The sequence below is a fragment of the Geospiza fortis genome, unplaced genomic scaffold (genome assembly GCF_000277835.1).
Source record: "Geospiza fortis unplaced genomic scaffold, GeoFor_1.0 scaffold408, whole genome shotgun sequence".
Classification (NCBI taxonomy): domain Eukaryota; kingdom Metazoa; phylum Chordata; class Aves; order Passeriformes; family Thraupidae; genus Geospiza; species Geospiza fortis.
The window spans coordinates 78192-91328 of NW_005054330.1; the positions used below are offsets into that span (position 1 = coordinate 78192).

The 13137-nt window shown below is 52.7% G+C and overlaps 1 protein-coding gene across 1 annotated transcript in view; it reads left to right on the forward strand.

Moving 5' to 3' along the window:
• Nucleotides 1-546: 546 nt before the first annotated feature.
• SGSM1 (small G protein signaling modulator 1) overlaps nucleotides 547-13137 on the forward strand; it is a 22207-nt gene continuing 9616 nt past the window's right edge. The window contains exons 1-12 of the mRNA XM_031057432.1: nucleotides 547-618; nucleotides 4445-4607; nucleotides 5397-5549; nucleotides 6007-6074; nucleotides 6213-6358; nucleotides 6774-6905; nucleotides 7389-7513; nucleotides 8877-8944; nucleotides 10076-10239; nucleotides 10610-10739; nucleotides 12008-12178; nucleotides 13008-13134. Of these exons, the coding sequence (XP_030913292.1) occupies nucleotides 555-618; nucleotides 4445-4607; nucleotides 5397-5549; nucleotides 6007-6074; nucleotides 6213-6358; nucleotides 6774-6905; nucleotides 7389-7513; nucleotides 8877-8944; nucleotides 10076-10239; nucleotides 10610-10739; nucleotides 12008-12178; nucleotides 13008-13134 (1511 nt within the window). The 5' untranslated portion in view covers nucleotides 547-554. The remainder of the gene's footprint in view (nucleotides 619-4444; nucleotides 4608-5396; nucleotides 5550-6006; nucleotides 6075-6212; nucleotides 6359-6773; nucleotides 6906-7388; nucleotides 7514-8876; nucleotides 8945-10075; nucleotides 10240-10609; nucleotides 10740-12007; nucleotides 12179-13007; nucleotides 13135-13137) is intronic.

Sequence of the window (13137 nt, forward strand, 5' to 3'; positions counted from 1 at the left end):
CCCTGATGGTGAGCACTAAGTGACAGCTTCCCCTGGGTCAGTGGAGTGCCAGCGTGAGGCAGGGAGGGCAGAGCTGCTGGCACTGCCCTGCAAATGGAATTCCTGGGCACAGCTGGTGCCAGGTGATCGCTGAGTTAGGCATTGATGGAGAGTTGCAGTCATTTGGGACAGCTGTGTCACAGGAAATTTGTCAAACAGAACGAGAGAACAGAACAATGCTGTAAAAACCTTAAACATGAGATTTGAGTGCCTTTATTAGATGACTTTTATCTAAGTGATGCTCAGCTCCCTCAGTTAATCCTCAGCTCGTCGTTTTCCTGCTGCAAAGTTTCTCAGAAATGAAACAATTCTTTTTTTATGCCTGACTTTTGGAAGTGGCTGGTGATGCTGAGCAGGCAGAGCTGCATCAATCCTCTGCATGACTCTGATTTGTGATAATGCCCCTGGGATAACCTGGGAGCAGAGGAGGCTCCTGTGCACCCACCCCACTGCAGGTCCGTGGCTGAAATTCCATGTTTTCCCTGACTGCCTCTGTCCTGCAGGTGAAGCAGATCATGGAGGAGGCTGTGACAAGGAAGTTTGTGCATGAGGACAGCAGCCACATCATCTCCTTCTGTGGTGAGTCTCCTGTGCTGGCCTGCACTGGGGGTTTTGGTGCTGTGCCGCTCCTGGGAGCCCACTCCAGCTCCAGGACCTTGGGCTGGGGGAATGGGGAGTGCCAAAGGATGGTTTGTTCTGGCAGAGGTCACAATCCCTGAGGTCTTTGTGCTTAAAATACACAGGGATGTGTCAAAAGAGGGGAGGGATGCTGGCCGTGAGGAAGGACTAGAAACAATATTTTATTTTTAAATTCCCTTGAGGATTGATCCAGCTGAAAGTCTGTCAAGTCCAAATCTTTTCTTTGCTGTTATGGAATAGGAGTTTATGGAAAGGTGTGATGGTGTTCACAGGGGTCTCAGGTTGAGGGAAGAGATGAGGATCTGACTCCATGTTTCAGAAGGCTTGATTTATTATTTTATGTATATATTACATTAAAACTGTACTAAAAGAATAGAAGAAAGGATTTCCTCAGAAGGCTAGCTAAGAATAGAATAAGAAGGAATGATAACAAAGGCTTGTGGCTCAGACTCTCTGTCTGAGCCAGCTGGACTGTGATTGACTATTAATTAGAAACACCTAATATTGGCCAATCACAGATGCACCTGTTGCATTCCACAGCAGCAGATAACCATTGTTTACATTTTGTTCTTGAGGCCTCTCAGCTTCTCAGGAGGAAAAATCCTAAGGAAAGGATTTTCCATAAAAGATGTCTGTGACAGAAGGGAGGCTGGGCTTTCTCCTTTCCTGCTGGGCCCTCACACCAAAGACAGCCAGGAGCCTGTTCCAGCCCCTGTGTGGCACTGACAGAGCAGAGCAGACCTCCAGGTGTGACTCATTCCCTGCTTTTCCGTGCAGCACGAGGCTCCTCAAACTGCCATTATTTATAGACAGGGAGCTGAGGCATCCAGGCACGAAGGGCTCCTTGCTTCCTTCTGGCCTCTTAAGGTGCTGCTGCATTTCCCTGGTGCCCCCTTCCTGCTCCATCTGCCGGAATGGAGCATCTCCATCCTTCACCTTCCCCAGTGCTGTGGCTCTCCAGGAGCTGGGTGAGCTTATAAATAACCTCTTTGCCTGCCAAGCAGAGCGTGCTGCAAGCCTGGAGCTGCCCTTTTCCCTGGAGAGAGCTGCCTTGCCTTCCCTTCCCAGCAGAGCCCTCTGTGCAGCACAAAGCCCTGGGGAGGGAGCCAGGGGTCTGGCAGGGAAGGGCAGCAGCCCCCGTGGTGCTGGCAGGGAGGGTTTGGAGCAGACAAACACGAGCTGGCATCTGTCACACCCAGGCTGCCCTGGGAGGCTGATGGGGAGCCCAGGGTTTGGTGCCCACGTCAGCCAAGGCTGCTCAGCCCGAGGGGTTTGGATCATGTCAGAGCTCTGGGCAGCTCAGGAATGTTTTCAGTCTTTTGCCAGGAGTCAAAGATCCCCCGTAGCTCGGTGTAGCTGATGCACCATAGATTATACCCTGGATATCTTGGCTCTGCTCTAAGTTATATCCTGAGGGGTGAGGAGAATCTCTTTGCAGTGGTGACAAAACTGAGCTCCAAAACTCATCCTATTTGAAAATCCTGCCCTGGATTTAGTAGAGCACGGGGAGAGTTTTTTCCTGTGGAAGCAGCACATTCCCCTGTAGTTTGCCAGCAGGAGAGGTGTTTTGCATGGGTTCAGATCTGGCACTGGGAACAGATGCTGCTGACAGCTCTGTCTTGGTGCTCTGTGCCAGAGGCCTGGCAGGAGCTGGGATGTGCTGCCTGTGACCTGAGCACAGTGGGAGAGCACCAGTGCTCTCATTTGTCTGCTGGGAATTTGGAATGGAACTGGTGGCACTGGGAGCTCCCTTTTTGGGAGTGCAGCAGGAGCAGCCCTAGCTGCTCCCCCCCTGTGGGTACCTGAGCTTTCAGCACCAGCCTGAGCTGGGCACTCCCCATGGGCACCCCTGGGTGCAGTCCCAGGCAGGTGGGGCTGTTTGTCACTTGTATTTCAGCCATGGAGCATAGGACACATGAGGGAGGTGCTGGCTTTTCTGGCAAAGCCATGGAGCAGTTTGGGGTTTATTTTATTTGTGGCTGCACATAATCCTGGGGCAGATGAAGCCCTCTGGGCTTTGGGAGGGCTTGTGCAGGGCCTGGTTTCACAGCCAGATGTCCATGCAGTGGTTCTGCCTGGCTGCTGGGGGTCAGCAGGGCTGGGCTGGCCCAAATCTGTTGTTCTGCCAGCACAGGTTGTGTCTCATCCCCCCTCGGATGCTGCTGCTGGGCACTGAGCTCAGGCATGGATCAGGGCAGGATAATGAGCCTCTCCCAGCCTGGGAGCTGCTGAGATGGGCTGCATGGAATGCCTTTTTGCAGGTCTCCCTGGAGTTGTTCAGCTGCAGGGAATTGTGCCTTTCCAGGCAGGAGGGGAAGCAGCATCCAGGCTCAGCTCAGCAGCGCTGGCTTCCCGGGGAGGAGGGAGCAGAACTCCTTCCTTGTCAGACCTGCATCAAGGGCCTGAGGGTCTGTGTGATTTCCCAGGGCTTTGATCAGCCTGTTTAATCAGCCTGTGTTTGGCACCAGACATCCATCCTGAGCCCTCCCTGGGGGCTGTGGGAACGAGCTGCTGGCTGAGCCTGTGTGTGTGTGTGTGCCTTTCTGTGGAGTCATGGCTGATTCCTGGGATCCTGGCAGGGCAGGGAAGGTGTCTGGGGCTGTCTGGGCACTCACTGGGGTTTGGGGAGTGCACAGTTCAGGACATGGAGTCAGGCACAGCCTTCCACAGGGGCTTAATGAGTCCCCGTGTCCCTGAGTGCCAATGGAGTCCCCAAAGCCAGAGCTGCTGCTGCTGCCTGTGGTTTATCCCCAGGGTCTTTGTTGCTTTCTGCTTTTCAGAAAAATGTTTGTATGAACATTGAGATTTTTTGGGGAAAGTTGCCCCATTTCCTGTGCTGCTTTAGAAACCCTCAGGGTTCCTGTCCTTGCTCCTGAGCTTTCTCCTCCTAACTTGCACGATCCCAGCACAGGGGGTGAAACCTCCTGTTCCAGCTGTGCCCATCCCTCAGACTGGGCTGAAGGGAAAACAGCAGGGAGATGCTGGTTTCTCCACAATGCACAAGAAACCACAAAAAAACCCACAAAAAGGAGAGTGTCAGCCTGTTTGCCCAGCACAGCAATTGCCCTGCCTGGAGGAGCTGTGGTGCTTGTTGTTAATTCCCATGTGGGATAGGATTACAAATTTCCTGAAGGCAAGATGAGGATGTCTCTGCCTTCAGATTTACTGTCTGAGGAATTTTAGGAGCTTCCATCCTTGGAAGTCTTCAAGGATAGGTTGGACGTGGCTTAGAGCAACCTGGTCTAGTAGGAGGGCTCCTGATGAGCAGTCCCTTTCTGGATTCCTTGTAATCCCCTCAGATCCTGGGGATGCTGTGAGGTCTCCACACAACCTTCTCTTCCCCAGGCTGAACAGCCCCACCTCTCTCAGCCTGACTCCATAGGGAAGGTGCTCCAGAGACCCCAAGATTGGCTCAGCTGGGTAGAGCACGGCGCTACTAAAGCAAAGATTGTGTGGTGCTATAACTTTGTGTTCCATTGATGGGCCAATCCCTCAAAGAGCTGGACTGGGTGACCCCTGTGTCTCTTTCCAAGTGGGAATATCCTTATCCTGGGGCCTGTGCTCTCTCAGCCTGACTGCATAGGGAAGGTGCTCCAGTGACCCTGAGGTTGGCTCAGTTGGGCAGAGTACAGTGCTACTGAAGCCAAGATTGCTATAACTCTGTGTTCTATTGATGGGCCAATCCCTCAAAGAGCTGGACTGGGTGATCCCTGAGGCTCCTTCCAGCTGGGAATTTCCTTATCCTGAGGCCCTGTGCTCTCTGCAGCCGCCGTGGAATGCTGTGTGCTGTTCGGGCTGAAGCGGAGGGCGGCCGGGTTCCTGCGCAGCAACAAGATCGCAGCGCTCTTCATGAAGGTGGGCAAGAGCTTCCCCCTGGCAGAGGAGCTCTGCAGGAAGGTGCAGGACCTGGAGCAGCTCATTGAGAACGCGTAAGGCACCAGCGTGGCTGCCAGTCCTCCCTGCTCGCCTGGGTTTTGGGGTGGGAAGTGTGGTTTGGGTCCAACTTGAGCCTCGACAGGAGGAATTGCTCCTTCAGTCTTCTCCCCTGGGTTTTTTATATCTTGACCAAACTGGTTGCTGTTCTAGGAGGCTGAGTTGTTGGTTTAAGCAGGGTTGGACAAGTTTTAAGTCTCTCTGCCTCTGCTCTGGTGGTTCAGGAACAGCTGAGCATGCTGCTCCTGAGCTGTCGCAATTTATGGACCAGTTCACCGAGCTGTCAGAGTTTATGGACCAGCTCACCAAGCTGGAACCACGTTTGGCCTGTCTCAGTGTGCAGGGCTCAAAGCTGCAGTAATTCAGCTGCTGTTTGGGAGAGGATTACTCATCCTTGGACAATTAGCAGGGAGATGGATGGAGCAGCTACCTGCGGGCAGGAATTTTAAGCTGTCCTAAGACGAGCTGCTCTGCCTGTGAGCTCAGCTGTGGAGATGTGTGTGGGCTGGAGGGCTGTGCTGAGGGAGAGCAGAGTTCTGGGGTTGTCTTTACAGTGGGGAGCAGATTTGGTGAGGTGGTTTCAAATGCAGGTGTGGCCCCTCTGGAGCAGGGGATGGGATAGGGACAGGAAACACCTCCAGATCTCTGTCCCAGGCAATTCCCTGGGATTCCCCAGCCAACACAGTCAACACCCCCAAACCCCTGATGGCAGGGGTGCCCTGGGCTCCCTCAGAGTGCAGGGGTGAACCTGTGGTGTTGTTGTCTCTTGTCTTGTACCTCTAAAGGAGAAACCAGGCCCAGGGGGTCCCGGAGAACGTGCGCAAGGTGCCGAAGCTGCCCAACCTGTCTCCTCAGGCCATCAGGCACCTCTGGATCCGCACAGCCCTCTTCGAGAAGGTCCTGGATAAAATCGTGCACTACCTGGTGGAGAACAGCAGGTGAGCGCTGGCACAGCCCGCCCCTGTCCTGCCCATGGCACTGGGGGTGTTGCTGGCTGAGGAACAGCTGAATCCATATGGGACAGGGAAATCCCTGCATGGCACAGGCCAGGTGTGTCACTCAGTGGGATTCTGGTGGATGCCCTGCTGCTGGTGACTGTGCACTCCCTAAAATACAGACAGGATTGTCTGTATGAATGAATGAATTGTCATCAGGGCTGCATTGTCCTTGTGTTCTGGGATCTGCATGCTCAGGTGTCCTGTGCTGGGACAGGTTAGTTAGGAGATGGTGATGCTTGCAATGTGCTGCTCCCCAGGAATTTCTCAGCCAGTTTAGGACTTCTTGCCCTCTCCCCATCAAGGGGTGATACAGAAAGAGAAGGCCATGATGAGGATTTAAACCACTGTCTATAACCTTGCAGTGCCCCAGCATTCTGCTGTCCTTTATTTCTTCTAGTAAGTACTACGAGAAGGAAGCTCTCCTGATGGATCCTGTGGATGGGCCAATTCTGGCATCTTTATTGGGTAACACTTGCTTCACTTGCTTTCCCTCCTTGCTTTCCAAACCCTTGCTCCCAAATCTGTGATCTGCAGATGCGGGAAGTGACCACGGCCATGGGATCAAGGATGGTTCCCTTATGTTTGGGGTGTTCCTCTCCACAGTGGGGCCCTGTGCACTGGAATACACCAAGATGAAGACTGCTGACCACTTCTGGACAGACCCCTCTGCAGATGAGCTGGTCCAGAGGCACAGGATCCACAGCTCCCACTGCCGCCAGGACTCGCCCACCAAGCGCCCAGCACTCTGTGTGAGTGGGGGGAAAACCTCTCTGCTCCTCCCACATCCACAGCATCTGGGAACACCTGTTCCTTTGCTTGGAAAGGCCTGTGGAGCCCTCTGATGGGGGAAGTCTTTGAGGCAGAGGTGCTGGGGATGCGGCCCATGGAGAGCAGTGGTGTGCCAGCCCCTCCTGGCACTGCATGCTGGGGTCTGTGTCCCTGAGATCATCATGTGTGAATAGAAAGCTGAATCTGCTCTGTGCATTGCAAACTAAATTCACTCCTGGGACTTTTCTGAGCTTGGACAGAGTCAGAAATTCCCTTGGGGGAAAGATTTCTAGTAGTGACTCTCAGAAGTGAGGAGGGAATAAGGTTCAAGAGAAGCTTTTGGGAAGCCAGAGGGTGTCTGTGCTCACCTCACATTTGCGAGTGTGTCTCTTGCAGATTCAGAAAAGACATTCCAGTGGCAGCATGGATGACAGGCCATCCCTGTCTGCCAGGGACTATGTGGAGTCCCTGCACCAGAACTCCCGAGCCACGCTCCTGTACGGCAAGAACAACGTCCTGGTGCAGCCGGTGAGTCCTGCTGGGCTTGGGAGCACTGCTCTGCCCCTCAGCACCTTGTTCTGTCCCAGACTGCTCTTGGAATGCACAAAAGCACGTTTCCCATCTGGGAAGGCAGTGAGTGGGCTGTGTTTGTGGAGGGCTTGGTGATGGAGGAGCTCTGCTCCAGCCTGGGTGGAAACACAAGCTCCCCTCCCTGCCCATTCTGTACCACAAAACTCCTTCTCCTGTCCCCTCCTGCTTCTTGTAGTCAAATAAATGAGGTGCAAACTGCTTTTAGGTGGAGATATTAGGTTTTCCTTGCTGGGCAGTTGCTCTCAGCCCTTTTCCAAGGCCTTGAGGTGTCCTGGAGTCTGTGCTAGGAGGTTTTCCAGGGACATGGTGGGTTCCTCCCTGTTTGTGACTGGGTGGGCAGGGCTGTGTGAGGAGCCACAGCTGGGCCCCAGGGCTTTGTGCTTCTTCCAGCTCCGTGTGTCACTGTGTTTCTCCTCCCAGAGAGATGACATGGAGGCAATCCCAGGATACCTGTCCCTTCACCAGACTGCTGACATCATGGCACTGAAGTGGACCCCCAACCAGCTGATGAATGGCTCCGTGGGGGACCTGGACTATGAGAAGAGGTGACTGGGGGGGAAGTGTTCCCCGGAGTCAGAGTTTTCATCTGGGATGCAAAGCCCATCGCTGTTTTCCCAGAGAAACACCATCACCCTTGAGCCTGTGATGGAAGGAGGCAGGGAGAGGGTGGCAGGAGGTGGCGTGAGGTGTGTCTCTGCTGGGAAGTGCTCAGAGAGGGAGTGGGGCTTGTTCCAAAATACACAAAGTGGTTTTGTTTGTTGCCCTGGGGGATTTTTTTTGAATGCTCTCCCTCTCTCCTAGCACATTGTGCTCCCAGGTTTCTCCTGGCTCCAGGAAAGTGGGAGTGTTTAGGACACTGTAGTGTCCTAAGCTAGAGTAGAGATCTTCTTCAGCAAAACCTTGTCTCAGTTTCATTCATTTTCAGTTGTAGTTTTTTGTTTACCTGTGTACTTTTCATCTCCCCTTTCTTCTTGGCCCCTGGGCTGTTCAGTTGAGCCTGGTACCCTCCCCTAAAATCTGTTTTCATCTCTACACTCCTTGTCTGAGTTCTTGCCCTGGGCATCAGCCTAAGCTCTAAAAATTCCCAGTGTCAAGACGTGACCAAGGAAGAGAGGAGGCAGATGGCCCAGTGAGTATGACTGCACAGGGAGTCACTCTTGCACACCTTCCTGTCCTTCACGAGCTGTTTTTAATGCTATTTAAGCACTATTTTTACAAAGTGGCAGATGCTGCTGCTGCTCAGAATCTGGAAATTTGCTTTGCTGCGAAGCAGTGGGATGTGATTGAGTGCTGACACCCTTGGACAGCAGTGCTGGGCTCTCCACAGGAATGAAACCCTGCCTCTCTGCTCTCTCTGTGGCCACCAGCTCTCCAGCATGTTCTAGATCTGCTCAGACACCTCGAGGTGCCTGTGCTGAGGCAGTTCTTGAACAGAAGCAGCTGAGACCAAACCTGTTGTGAGCTCTAAAAAACTGTGAGGGTTTATTTCCCCTCCGTGGGGCAGAGCAGCAGCCCAGGCTTGGACCTCACTGCACATTTCCTTGGGGCTCCGGGGCTGCTCCTGAGGGATTCTTGAGGTGCTCAGAGAATGCTCAGCTCTGCAGGGCTCCAGTCCCTCCCTGCAGCTGCCAGGATCCATGGGCACATTTCCTGTGTCTGGGAACAGTGTGAGGGCAGAGAAACCACCCAGGGCAGGTAGGACAGGACTGAGCTGAGGTGGCAGGGACGGTTCCTGGCTCTGGAGGCACGTTGTCACTCATCAGGCTGGCATCACTGCTCTGGGATCTCATCCTTTCTGTGGCTTTGGCTGCTGCCAGGGGGTGAGGAGCAGGGTTTGGAGCTGCTGTGAGCAGCAGCAGAGCCTCTCACACCATGGAGGCTCACAGCTTCCCTGTCCCTCTGTTGCAGCGTGTACTGGGACTATGCCATGACCATTCGCCTGGAGGAGATCGTGTACCTGCACTGCCACCAGCAGGGTAAGGCCACACCTGGGGCTGCTGGGGGCTCTGTCACCTGGCATTTGATCCCTTGCCTCTGGGACACGGTTCTGCTGTGGCTCCAGGGCAGTTCCCCAGAGCTCTGGGTGGTCACTGTGATTTCTGTGCTTCTGGAGAAGTCTTTCCCCAGCTCCTGGCTGTGGTGTGTCACAGATGTGTTTTATGAAAAATCCTTTCCTTAGGATTTTTCCCCTGAGAAGCTGAGAAGCCTCAAAAACAAAATGTAAACAATGATTATCTGCTGCTGTGGAATGCAACAGGTGCATCTGTCATTGGTCTCATGTGGTTGTTTCTAATTAGTGGCCAATCACAGTCCAGCTGTCTCAGTCAGTCACAAGCCTTTGTTATCATTCCTTTTCTATTCTTAGCTACCCTTCTAATAAAATCCTTTCTTCTATTCTTTTAGTATAGTTTTAATATAATACATATCATAAAATAATAAATCAAGCCTTGTGAAACATGGAGTCAACATTGTCATCTCTTCCCTCATCCTAAAACCCCTGTGAACACCATCGCAGTGGTGCTTGGCTGGGAGTGCTCCCTGCACTGATTTCCAAGGGGGTGATCCCAGCTCAACCTCTTCCAGGGCCTGTCTTATCATGGACTTAGAGAAGAATGCACACAAGGAAGAAAGTCCTTATTTCCCATTCCCTGAGCTCTCCTGCCTGTGCTGTTTTGTGACGGTGTTCACAGGGGTCCGAGGATGAGGGAAGAGATGAGGATCTAACTCCATGTTTCAGAAGGCTTGATTTATTATTTTATGATATATATTACATTAAAACTATACTAAAAGAATAGAAGAAAGGATTTCATCAGAAGGCCGGCTAAGAATAGAATAAGAAGGAAGGATAACAAAGGCTTGTGGCTTGGATAGAGAGTCTGAGCCAGCTGGACTGTGATTGGCCATTAATTAGTAACAACCACATGAGACCAATCACAGATGCACCTGTTGCATTCCACAGCAGCAGATAACCATTGTTTACATTTTGTTCCTGAGGCCTCTCAGCTTCTCAGGAGAAAAAAATCCTAAGGAAAGGATTTTTCAGAAAATACCATGGCTACACCGTTTCTCTCACTGATGGCTGTGTCTGCTCTCGCTGTTGCCAGCAGTAGACAGTGGTGGCACGGTTGTCCTGGTGAGCCAGGATGGCATCCAGAGGCCACCTCTGCGCTTCCCCCGTGGAGGACACTTGCTGCAGTTCCTGTCCTGCCTGGAGAACGGCCTCCTGCCCCATGGGCAGCTGGACCCACCCCTCTGGTCACAGCGGGGAAAGGTGGGTGCCTCTTCCTGCTGGGGTTCCCTCTGCCTGGCATTAGTGGCTGCTGTGTTTCAAATGATCCCCTCCCAAAAATTAATAAATTCAATTAATTAATGTTAAAATGTGGTGGTTGGGTTTAAGCTCATGCCAAGCTAAACAGACCCTTGTGGAAAGCTGTGGGAGGGCTGCCCGTAAGGGTTTGGCTCTCTGGGCTGTACTTACCCTGTGCCCAACAGGGTTATGGATTCACCTGCCACTGGAAACTTGATCCAGGGCCTGCTCCAGCCCAGGGAATGTGCAGGCATGGCAAAGCAGGTGGGGCAGGAGCTCGGGAAGGGAGTGGTTGGACATGGGTGGCTGGTGAAGGGCAGGTTCTGCTCCACAGGGAAAGGTGTTCCCCAAACTGAAGAAGAGAAGCCCCCAGGGCTCCTCTGAGTCTGCGTCTGACAAGGAAGATGATGAAGCCACAGATTATGTCTTCAGGATCATCTACCCTGGGACTCAGACAGAGTTTGGTGAGTGCAGGGCAGCCTTTGGGGGGCCTGGAGGAGCTGGGACATGGCACTGGTGGGCACGGGGCAAACTGGGAGGTGGTTCCGGGGCAGGGCCTCTGCTTGTGCCACTGCTGCCTGATTTAAATATCATCATTTAAATCAGGCACCCTGGGAAGGTGGCAGCCCTGGCACAGAGAGCAGCCAGGTGTGGCTGCCCCATCCCTGGAAGGGTCCAAGGCCAGGCTGGGTGGGGCTTGAAGCAATCTGGGATCATGGAAGGTGTCCCTGCCCATGGCAAGAGGTGGAACTAAATAATCTCTAAATTCCTTTCCAACCCAGTCATTCCATGATTCTGTATTTTGGTTTTGTGTTTTTTGTTTTTTGTTTTTTTTTTGTTATAACTTTCATATGCTACTGAGTCCTTTGTTTCTGCAGCTCCACAGCAGCATCAATGGTCAGCCAAAACCCCCTCTTAATAATGCCCACATAATATCAGTAAAAAGGTTCACTTTGGTCACTTGGGGGCCACCTTCTGCCATCACAAGCCCCCAGGGCTGATTCTTCTCTTGCTGCCCCCAGGCTGCAGTAAATCCAGTGATGTTCCCTCAGTGTGGCTCCTGCAGCACCAAGGGGAGGTCCCAGCACCCTGCTCTGCCTTCAGTCCCTAACTTGAGGGAGCGGATGCTGCTGGATTTTCCAAAGCAGAAATGCCTCTTCATGTCTGGTGGTGAATGATCTGAACCTGGCTGAAATGTCTGTACATTTGTCCTCACTCTTCTGTGAGGTGCCAAGACCTGTTTTCTGACCTCTGGGGACATCACAGGTGACTTTAGAAGGGGGAGAGAATGAGTTTTAGATGGAAGACTTGTGGAGTGTTCTTTAAAAAAAGCTATGAAATCAGATGGAAACCTTTTTCCTACATTTTGGAGGCTATGAGGGAGAAATTACATCCGCTGTGACTCCTCCATAACGTCAGTTGAGATTATACTTGGTTCTCCCTGCCTTCAGCTGACTAACACAATTCAGTGAGTCAGATAAAAACCTGATTGGAGCTAAAACAGCAGATAGAGATGAGGCTGCCTTTTGAACTACCCCTTAAAATTCCATGCTGGGGGGCCACATTTTCTGGGAAATGAATTGCTGCCACCTCCTCAGCTGGCATCATCACAGCCTGTGCTGTTCCTGTGCACCTCCTCAGCCAAGGGTGGAACTGCATCATCCTCTCTTCTCCACAGATTCTTCCTTTCTCTCCTTTCACTGGTGCCTTTGTCCTCTCTCTGTGTCTCCAGTTGCCATTAATGGTGCTTTTCACCCACTCCTTGCACCTGTGACTGCTGGGAGAGGGAAGATCATGAAGATTCCAGCTGGAAGCAAGATGGTGGTGATCCCCAAATGGTGTCTGAGTCTCCCTGGCACATCCCGAGCTCTCCGTGCTGCTCTGGGCACCTCTTGGCATCAGTGTAATGAGCTCTTGGTTGGGTCTGGTGCTCAGCTCACCTGTGTTGTCACTTGGGAGCTCCTGCAGAGCTGTCCCTGTCACTGACCCCTCAGCTCAGTGGGAGGGGAAGGGGTTTCTGTGGGAATAATTCAGTATTTTTCCTGCCAAAGTCATTTATTCCTAATCACAAACAGGGAGAGCCAGTGAGACCAAGGGAGAGCGAGGACACCTTTACCCAGCTAGAGAATGAAATTTCTACCACAATTTAATTTGCAAGGAGGAGTAAAAAGGATTATTCCTCATGGCCTGGGCTGTGTGTGGGTGGTACCTGAGCAGGACCCAAGGACTTTGCAGCAGCACTTTGAGTTGAGCAGGGATTAACAAGTGACAACATGCAGAGCTCCTGCTGTGCCTCTCAACCTCTTCATCCAAGTCTCCTCTCTTGTGATTTGGGTGCTCCCTTCTTTCCCTGAACTTTGGGTGGGATCCTTTGAGGGATGGGCCTTTTCCCTTCCAGTAATGCACTCTTCCTGGGACAGCAGCTGATTTCAATCCTGTTTTTCTCTCTGGAGCCTCTGCGTTGGGTGTTGGGTTTCTGCCTTGGTCAGCACGAAGCAGTTTAAGATCAGCTTTCTGAATTAGCTGGTTAATTAGCAATGGTTCTCTCTCATCAGTGCTCTTTGTTCCCTTTCCTTTCTCCTGAGCTCACCAGTGCTGTGATTCCCTCTGGTTGCCGGAGCCTCCTTGGCAAGAGTGGGATGCTGCATTTGCCAATGAAAGCTCTCTCTGTAGCTCCCTGACTGCAGGGCAGTGCCAGGCTGTAGCTGATGCTCCTCTCTGCCCTCCTGCAGTGCCCCAGGACCTGATGGACGCCCCAGGGGCTGTCCTGCCCCCCATGTGGCAGCCCAGCACCCGCAAATCCTCCTGCTCCTCCTGCTCCCAGAGCGGCTCCTCCGACGGGGGCCCGGCCAACGGCTGCAG